The sequence below is a fragment of the Hydra viridissima genome, unplaced genomic scaffold (assembly GCF_058129835.1).
Source record: "Hydra viridissima isolate aposymbiotic clone 2 unplaced genomic scaffold, HvirCarnegie_v1 scaffold_1, whole genome shotgun sequence".
Taxonomy (NCBI): Eukaryota; Metazoa; Cnidaria; class Hydrozoa; order Anthoathecata; family Hydridae; genus Hydra; species Hydra viridissima.
Genome location: NW_028324300.1, coordinates 13,494,438 through 13,504,438, shown reverse-complemented (window position 1 = coordinate 13,504,438; position 10,001 = coordinate 13,494,438). Strand labels below are relative to the sequence as shown.

Genomic DNA, 10,001 nt, shown 5'->3' with positions numbered 1-10,001 from the left:
CTATACATGTTCTATACTATAAAAACTGCAAAGTTGTTTACAGAGACCTTTTTTTGTTCGAAGGTTTGGAGAATTAGACAGGGAATAGTAATTACCTCAGGCAGAAAAACCGCATTGATAACGAAGTTATAAAAACAATCCTAATAAATAAAATATATAGGAAACGAATGATAAAGTAATTAATAAAATTGGGTACTTACAAAAATTTTGTCTTATAAAAGAACGGACTGAAGACTAAAAGAACGGATTTTCTTTGCCTTTTTAAGCAATAAAAATCAGTCCAGTTACTATTTTACGTTGTTTGATTGTATTGGTTTTCATTGTTATCGGGTTAAAAATGAGTAAACAAATATTAAATAGAGAAAAAACTTTGGAAATTTTTTTTTTTAATTTTTCATTGTCATAAATTGACACTTCAAACCGGTGTAGACCGGTGTAGCTCAATCTTCAGTTGGATTTATTTTGCAGAGATAAAAATAAACTCGATCTTTTGAAAGAAAAAAAAAGAAAGCGAAAAAAAGAAAGGATTTAATGATAAATATAAAGCAAAATCAATCATACGCTCAAAAAAGGCTGATCCATGCCAGTCGCAGAGAGATCTTGCGAGAAAAATTTAAATGCACTCGAGCTTTGAATGGAAAAAATACTTAAATCTGAAGAATGTAAAGCATATCATAAAAAGTAAAACTCCAAAGCATTCCACTGGATGGAGAAATTAAAGCAATTCGTTGTTCAAAAAAAGCTATATAAACTTTTAAGTTTAGAAAACTGCATAATTGAAGACGATAAAATCTATTGCAAAAAAAGCCTTTTCACAATTGCCAAGCAATTGTGAAAAGGCTTTTTTGCAATAGATTTCTTGAAGTAGATAAAATCTTTTTGCAATAGACTTTATCTACTTCAAGAAGCCTCCAGAATGGTATGAACAAAATGACGTCTAATTTAAACCTAAGGAGGCAAATTCACCAAGCTGTCCTGAGCAGCAAGTTATTGAAAGTTATCGGTCAATTATAAAACGAATCCTATTGAAAAGCAAGAATTTTGCGTCAGATGAAGAAGATTCTAAGAAAAAGTAGATAGCAGCTTCAAAAAAAAGTAACTCAAAGCAAGATCCAAAAGATGATGTCAAGTACAGGAAAAAATTTTCGGTTTCTAATTAAGCTTCCAAATTAAAAATGCTAAAAACAATTGAAATAAATGATTTAGCTTCATAGTGTAAAAAAATTACAAACACTTGTTAAGTAGTTTTTGAGCACGTTCAACTGATGTAGCAAAAAGTTTCTATTTTTCTGATTGTCTCCCTGAGACATTTTTCTGCTGAGGATTTAGAAAATATTATTATTAATGTTCGTGATAAGATTGAAACTTTAAAGTTTTCTTACCATACTCAGGTGGTTGAAAGATGCATTAAGCTGATGACAGAAGCTTCTTCAGTTTGTAGAAACGAAGCAAGAAATGGATTGAAAGGACTCAATCGAACGAAACTTGCATCTCGATATGACTTACCAAAGTTTCAAGCAAGTAAATAGTTTATAAATGTATTGAAATAACCATAGTACTACGCAAAAAAATGTTTGAAATTTAAGTGAACGTTTTGTGTTTACTTTTTTTAATAATTCTTTATACCAATTTACTATGAGAGAAACCTCAAGACATTGTTAGATTGAACTTCAATTTCACACAGCTTGATGCAAGCTTTACCAAAGAACTAAAGCAAAATGGACTTGCTTCTCTTCATGCATTTGTAAGTTTTTATGTAACTCCAATATAGTTTAAACGAAAATTTCATTGGTGGTTTTGGACCCCTACAGACCCACAGAATGATCCCAACTAGATGTCGATTTTAACGGATGTCTGAAAGTTATTGATGGTTCATAGGATGGTAAAGTACTAGCATTAAAAATAATTAAAAAAATAACAAACTATTACAAAAATTGCACCAAGTATTTAATTGGTATGTTGACACATGAATAAATGGACAAGATTTTTATTAAACATAAATTTTACTAATAAAAGTCAATCGGAGATTTTTTTAAAGTGAAATTTCTTAAGTAGCATATTGTAAATATATATTTTTTTGTTTAAACTTAAATATGTTGATTCGTCAGCTGTTTTTATGCTATGCTAAATTTTTAAATATGTATGCATTTTTTTTTTTCACGGATGAATTGACTGATTTTTGAAAAATGATTTTCGTTTAGTTTTATTATTAAGTTTTCATTATTAACTCAATCAAGCTTAGGCTAGACCCTACGATTACAGCTGCAAAAGTTAAAAACAAATTTAAATTAAAAATTTAAAAATTGCAGCATTGGGTCCTTATTGCAAGTTAAGATAAAAATATATTTACACAATATTATTACAAGAACTTTTTAGATCTTTTTCTATCTTTATTACTGGAATTCATATTTCTGTTGGACAATTTTCAAAAACTAACCTTAGAAAACTGGGCGTTACTTTTACTGGCTTGAAAATAAGAAAATTTTTAAAAACACTTTAAAAATACTTCACTGAATTGTCTTTCCTATTTTATTGTTTTTCTTATACTTTCATAAAGTTATAAAGTTCAAACTTCTGTCATGAAAAATAATTTATTTTGAAACTACAGCAACTATTTTCGTTTTTTTTTTTTTCAATTTAATTTCTGTTTACTGACTAAACAACCAAATTGCTAACTCCATTTTCACCATTGGCTACCTTTTCATGAACCACGCCAAAAGTAATCTCTTTAGTTAACAAAAGATTGTTTAATAAAACTAAAATTAATTCTCTTTTCATCATAATTTATTCGTTTTAATCGTTGGCGACGAAATTCAAATTCATCGGAAGTAACGAATTTTTCTAAATTTTAAATTTTTTGATAACATGTCAAATTGGTTATTAACAATAATTTGCTATTATTGGATATTTCCTAATTTAGGTATTATGTTTTTAAATAGTTTAAACCGTTGTTACACCATTAGTTAATCTGAACTCAGATTAAATTGAAACAGTGTTTCGTTTCGTCTGTTAAATTGTTTAAATCAATTGTTCATACACTAAATTTAGAATGAATCATTTGAATTAAGTGTTTACGAAAATTTAACGCGAGCGAAAAAATTTAAGGTTTTATCCTAAATCGAAATTCTCATCTTTAGAAGATCTGGGGCGAGTGTGCGTTTGTTTTCATAAAATTTTTAACGCGAATTAGTATTGAAAATTACTAGTAAAAATGTTAATAACAATAAGAATTAAAGCTCTTGCAAAAGTGACTATAAAGATTTTGAGAGGAGTGGATCGAGAAAGGTAAATAAACCTTCCCATTTTTTGCAACTTCTCCCTCACCTCGCTCTTGATGACCTTGATGACCTTGATGACCTATTTTCTTTTACTTTCAATCATAAACAACTAGGTGGCAATTGTTATGCTAGCTGTTATATATATATATCCTCCTCTCGAAAAGTCTGCAGAGTCTTCCCAATTTGCTAAACTCATGATGATAAAAAGAGAGGGAGGCATTTTTTTTTTTTCATAGACATTTTTTGATAAAAGAGAAAAAATAGATGCGAGATTGATTTTGGTTTCGACTTTTGACTTCATATTTTCATCCTCTTCCTAAAAACCGAAACTAAATATGAAAGCTGAACATGAACTGAACCGGACAAAAAATTCAAACAAAAACTTGAGTTCTTTTTTTAAATAAAAATATTTTATTTTCTACTATATCGTAAACTTAGTTAAATAAATAACTAAATATATTTATAGCTGTTAAACGTACTATTTTACGAAGGATAATGGGTGTTTCACGCACCTTATTAAATATAAATATATTCTGCATCCATCTCTGTCCAGCCAGCCATTGCATCTGAAGAATCTAACAAAGAGAAAGTTGAACAAATAACTAAAGCGACTTTCACACGGTCAGATCTGGTTTTCAGTCAAAATCATAAAAATCCAATTTGTCGATAAAACGTTAACTTGTAACCTACTTATAAAATTTATAGCCAATTTAAAACATTTCCTTGGTATTTTTGTTCACCGAATCTTGCACCTTATTCAACGGAACCTGAGCCGACAAGTTTTTTTTGAACGACAATCCTAGAAAAAAAAAAAAAAAACAAAGCTAAAAAAGAAAAGATTTTAAAAAACCAAAAAAAAAAAAGAAAAGAAAAAAAAATCGAATACAAATGAAACAGAAAAACCTTCGAAAATCGTAAATTTGTAAAGCTGAAAATCAATTAACAAGTCACAGGACATTAAAAAGGTTTTTTTAATTTTACATAAAAACAAATGATAAAAGTAAACTTTAAAAAATAAATAATTATTACCATCCAAATTCCATGAATCAAACCAATCAATCATTCAAAAGCAAAACTTTAATCCTGTTTCTAAAAAATCTAAACAGACAAAAGCATAATATCATGATCATATCATGATTATAACCATGATTATCAATATAACTATGATGACCATACTAATGACCATCATAAACCAGTTTGTCAAAATGTATTAACCTAGTTATTAGTATAGGAAAAAAAAATCTTTAAATCAGATGCCATTGCTAATATATCCTGATGATATAAAAACCATGATCCACGACAAAACAAAAAGAAAAAACGGTTTCATGTATGTCACCTTGTTTATTGAAACTTTTCTTCATTCCAAAAAATCATCCAGAAAACATGGAGAAAGTGGATGAAAAAAAAAAAAAAACCAAAAAAGGAAAAAAAAGCATGCACATAAAAACATGCACACAAAAATCAAAAATGGAAAATAATACAAAAGATAAAATTTTTTGTAAAAAAAAAAAAAAAAAAAAAAAAAAAAAAAAAAAAAAATTTTAATGCGCGCAAAATTTAAAAACAAATAAAACTGCTTAAAATCAAAACTATCATATGAGAAAAAAGTTGACACCCCATTAAATGCAAAAAATGTTCATTCATTTTTCTTCATTTCACTTTTTCCAAACTACAAAATTCTTAATACAACTATTTTCTGAGTTGGTAAAATCTCCTGAAAGAAAATTTTATTTCTTTGATGCTAAGGGAAAGATTTTCAAATGAAAGCGGATTGTTTTATTTTACACAAAATTTATAGTCCTAACCATAACAAGTCCTCATGAGAAAAATTGTATGAGCGAGTTAAAACATTTTATTGATATCCCGACTGATTATATGATTGTTGTGAATAATAACCACCAATATTTCCTTGTGGGGTATGATGATAGTTAGAATAATCGCCAGAAGAATGACCATATGTTTGGTTATTAGTATATCCTTGATTATCATTCAGATAGTTAGGTTTAACATTTGCATCCTGTCTTAAATTCCGCAGTTGCCCTTCTAACTCTACTCTTCTTTGTGGTTCTGAATCTTTAGCATCTAAAGCAAATTCAAAAAAGTAAAAAAGTGTTATTGCACTTTATTTACTAACTAAACTGTAAATAACAAAATGAAATGAAACAAAGAACTTATTTTTATAATAAGATTTATAGTAATTTTTATGTTGTTATAGATATTTACGTTTACAGCATTTAACCAAATATGATACCCTCTTATGCAACTAAATGTGATACCCTTAAATGTTCAGAATGTTTCTTAGACCTCACCTTGTGCTTCACGCTGCTCTTTTTCTCTTCGAAGTTTTTCTATCATTTCTTCTATCTCTTGAGTACTCATATCTTTGGTTGGGATCCCCCCACTTACATGAGTATGTGGAGGTGGAACATAGGCTGGAGGAGCATAAGTTGGAGGAGCATAAGCTCGAGGATCATCACGTGGCCCATAAACAGAAGGTGCAGGGCCTCGATAGGGTTCCCGTAAAAATTTTAAGTACATATCAAAATTTCGTGCTACTAATGAGAGGCAATCATCAAGAGGCATGTTTCGGTGTTCTATCAAAAAAAAATCCAGCTGTGTAATAGAGATGGTATAAAAAAAAAAAAAGAAAATGCTGAAGAAAAACCTAAAAAGTGAAAAAGCGGCCTGAACATCCATGGTGTGAAAAAATCCTTTCTTTCATTTCAACCTAAAATGATTGCTGCCAATGTATCCCTACCTTGTCTAGTTCCATGTAAAATATTAAGAGTACATGAACGATGAAGAGTATTTTGGGGTGCAACAACAACAGCATAAAGAGTTCCAAGTCTTGCAACTCTATCAACTGCTTCAGTAGGTGTAACATCAGGTGGTGGATACCCAATATTACAAACCAAACCTATACTTCTTAAGCGACTTTCAACTTCTTCTGCATATCGACTAGATATATTAAATAAATGATTACTTTTATTAGCTCCCCTCAGAAAAAGCCTATTAAACTCTTTACAGTTTTGAATTTTTATATATATATATATATATATATATATATATATATATATATATATATATATATATATATATATATAAAACAAGATTACACATTACCTTTCTTCTTTTGATAAGGATATGACCTCACAATCAATTGCAGGACGCACTCTTTGTGGAGGAGGAGGAGGAGGTCGAAATTCAGGTCTCCTATAAGGATCATCACGAGAAATGTAATCTCTTTCATAATGAGGAGGGTAGTCTCTTCTGTATACATCTCTATCTTGAGGTATTGGATAATCACGTGTACCATAATGGGGTCTTTCATAAGGATCAAATGGTGCTCTTAGAAAATGTTCTGGTCTAAATATATTCAAAAGGTTTATGTAAACTAAAGCTAACCATGCTTAAGTAACCTTAGGTAACAGACCCTTTTTTATATTTTAAGGATGGTCTAACAAAGTGAACTATTAACAAGTTTTAAGTCCTAAAAGTGAAAATAATTACTGCTAAGCGAAAATAAATTGCCTTAAATGTTTTTAGCCTTTATTAAAATAATCATTTATTTAAAAAAAATCAAAATTTGATAACTATCCTTTGTGATTAACTTTTTCAACTTAAGCATGTTTTGAAAGGAAACAACTATTTCATATATATCAGGGTTGTTATCAAATTCTGTTAGTAAATTAGCTCATAAACAGGGCTATTTTCAAGTATGCCGGTGTATTTGTGTCTGGGTTTATGTATGGTAGCACTTATATAACATTTAAGTACTACCAAACCTAAATAAATCTAATTAACTGCTTTTGAAAAAGAATAGGTATCTACCGAGCATAAGGATCTTCTCTTCTATAGAGCTCCTCATATCTAGACATAGGTGACAATGATCTGCCATATCCATCATCCCTGTTAGGTGATTTTCTCACAGGAGATCTAGATTGCGGTCTTCGAGCTCGTGCAGGACGTATACCAGCTCCTGCATTTAACATATGAGGAGGAACAACCTCTTCTTTTTTAAGAGGACCTTCAAACTTATCTTTTGCTTGAGTTTTACGACGTAACCCAGCAAGATTAACATCTTTTAAAAAACGAAATATGCTTTTAAAAAATGAAACAAAATAAGAGTAGAGCAGAAACATTAAACTGATAACTTAGTTAGAATAGTTAGTTAAAAAATTTCAAATCCATACTTAAACATTTTGATTAAAAAAGTTTGAATAGAAAAACTTAAATTTAAAAAAAAACAAGATTTTCATTATATAGCAATTAAAATCAGACAACTCTTATATTTAAAAAAACTTAAACAAAAGTTTTTATTTAAAATAACTTAAACAACTGCTGGGGAAATTCTTCTGTTTTACTTGAAGAATTAACTTAAATAGTAGCAGAAAGTTTTTATTTACATAATCTTAGTTAGATTTGCTACAATTTTTGATAGAATAAAGCGATTAGTACTAATTATTTGCAGTTCATTTCAATAATAATTGGGATCTTTCAAAGCAATAATGGTCTTACTATTAAGATAATGAAAATTGAGTTTGTGTTAGTATATATTTACTTATAATTATTTACCATTAATTACCTATTCTTTTTCCAAACAACTCTTTTCCATGCATTTTTAGAACAGCTTCATCTGCAGCAGCATCTTCACAGTATTGTATAAACCCATAATTGTTATGAAGTGAAATACTTTCAATTGCACCAAATTTTACAAATACTTCTTCCACTTCTCTCTTTGATGCTTTATCTACAGCAAGATTTCCAACAAACACACGTCTTCGTACTGAATTAGTGTCATTACTGTTAGTATCTCTGCCTAAAGTCCGAGTATTTCTATTCAAAGGACTGCGTGACCTATCTCGATTCTTAACATCTGATTCTGACATTTTATTTCTAAATGTTAGAGACCTTATACAAAATTTTCAATAAATATGGAGTAGTATACAGAAAATTGCCTTAGGCATCATCTGTTAGCATTAGCTGCCTAAGACAAATTTAATTACTAGGTTAAGTTATACCTAGTTTACCATTCATAGATATAAATATTCATAGTAACAAAATGTTTACATTTTTTTGCAACATATATGCTTTAGTATAATCATAACAAGCATGTGCTCTATCTTTACCATAACCACCATATATTAAAGTGCCCAATTGTTCTCCCTTTGTAAATTCTATCCTCACTTGAAATTTGTAAGCATAATTACAATATTAAGATATTATAAATGCTTTAATTTTGCATACAGCATACTGTAGTGTGTTATTGTTGCAATCGATAAAATGTTTCTTTTTAGGAAAATTTTTTTCCCTCTTTTTTATTGTAAAACTTGATCACCTTACATTATATACAGGGTAGACATAATTCTAGTAGGTGATTTTATACATAAGTATATTATTTTTATTAAATATTACAGTTGAGTAAAAGATTTTCTAAAAACACTTTGTGATTTAATCCATTATAAAAAGCACACAATATACGGATATGTTAACCGGTGTTTTTCACTTCATAAAAAAGCATAAAATTTTACTTTTCAAGTAACAAATTTAATTGAACTGTTAAGTCTATAATTTAAACATTAATAGTACTTGATTTTTAAGTAACAACCAGGTAGAGAAATAACTTATTTTTGACTTTACAGGTACAAGCAGCCATCTTAATTAAAATCGAGAACATAAATGACTAGTAAAGACTGGTTTCCAATGGTTGTGAAAAAGTCGCGTTTTTAGGCTCTTTATGAAAAAAAAAACTTTTAAATGGCTTATTCTTAATTTTAGCTTTTATATATTCTATTCAATTAAATTAGATCTTCTTTTCTTTTTTTAAACCTTTTCTTTTTAGATACTCTCCTCAGAAGTCATTACTTTTTAGGAAAGGGTTCCCCTTTTAGACTATTAAATCTTTTAGGCTATTAATTTGGATACAACACACTGTATAAGAATGTAATCTGTATGCAAATCTAGTGTTTTAAGGCTTTTTAAAATGCTAAGATTTTTGAGTAAGACGCCGAAGCTAGTGTGTACAGCGCCAGTTAAGGCTTGGATGATAAGATCATGGCATTTTGTTGATTCTTGAAATCTTACAAGGCTAATGTAAAGTTCATTAACAGCAACAATACAACTGAAGTTAGTGAGATCAATTGCGTCATAAAAAAGGTGCCAAAATTATTCTAATACACTAGCTGGTATTAAATGACGATTAAAATTTGAATATTACAAAAAGTCTTCTAGCTATAGCCGGTCAAGTAAAACTAATCCTTGGAGCTGCCTGTTCCATTGTATGAGATTAGCTACGGTTTTTAAACATAGTACAGTCCTATAACATTACCACCAGTGTCATCAAACAGGAAGATTAAAACATTGAATTCCAATTTATTATTATCTTAGCATAATTGTAAGTTTGTATCAAATAATTGGTTTATATTTTTTGTGCGGAGAGAATGCAGACCTAATTCAGATGTAGCCAAAAGCCTTTAAAAGAGCTACAACAGTTTAACGTGAGGAAAATTTAAAAATTTTAAACAGTGTTGCCTATAGCCATTATAGCATGCTAAATTTAAAAATTTAAGCATAATGGTATCTTAAAGCATTATGGAATTATTTCGCATTAACAAAAAGTTAAAGAAAAAAATGAAAAATAATAGCAAAGCAATGGGATTTTTACGAAAAATTACATTTTCAAAAATATGTTCTCCGGTCTTTTTTACCTATTTCTACACTAAA

The 10,001-nt window shown here is 29.0% G+C and overlaps 1 protein-coding gene across 2 annotated transcripts; it reads right to left on the bottom strand.

Moving 5' to 3' along the window:
* Window positions 1-2,620: 2,620 nt before the first annotated feature.
* LOC145187793 (nuclear receptor coactivator 5-like) lies at window positions 2,621-8,959 on the bottom strand. Of its 2 annotated transcripts, XR_016452588.1 has the most exons (8): window positions 7,864-8,959; window positions 7,110-7,359; window positions 6,402-6,644; window positions 6,037-6,236; window positions 4,308-4,376; window positions 3,969-4,077; window positions 3,791-3,853; window positions 2,621-3,594 (listed from the first exon to the last, which is right to left on the bottom strand). XR_016452588.1 is itself a non-coding variant. In XM_080064269.2 (6 exons), exons 1-6 carry the CDS (start codon window positions 8,165-8,167, stop codon window positions 5,131-5,133), a joined length of 1,512 nt encoding a protein of 503 aa, XP_079920395.2. In that variant the 5' UTR covers window positions 8,168-8,959; the 3' UTR covers window positions 4,917-5,130. The 2 variants fall into 2 exon arrangements, 1 of the variants encoding a protein (XP_079920395.2); XM_080064269.2 differs by lacking the exons at window positions 2,621-3,594; window positions 3,791-3,853; window positions 3,969-4,077; window positions 4,308-4,376 and adding exons at window positions 4,917-5,360; window positions 5,588-5,872.
* Between the last annotated feature and the right edge of the window lie 1,042 nt (window positions 8,960-10,001).

Excerpts from the sequence above, each read along its gene's own strand:
- LOC145187793 (XM_080064269.2), bottom strand. The coding sequence starts at position 8,167 with ATGTCAGAATCAGATGTTAAGAATCGAGATAGGTCACGCAGTCCTTTG. Across the intron at positions 5,873-6,036 it reads TTTACATGGAACTAGACAAG|AACACCGAAACATGCCTCTT; the intron begins GTAGGGATACAT and ends TTTTTTTGATAG. Across the intron at positions 5,361-5,587 it reads AGAGCAGCGTGAAGCACAAG|ATGCTAAAGATTCAGAACCA; the intron begins GTGAGGTCTAAG and ends AATTTGCTTTAG.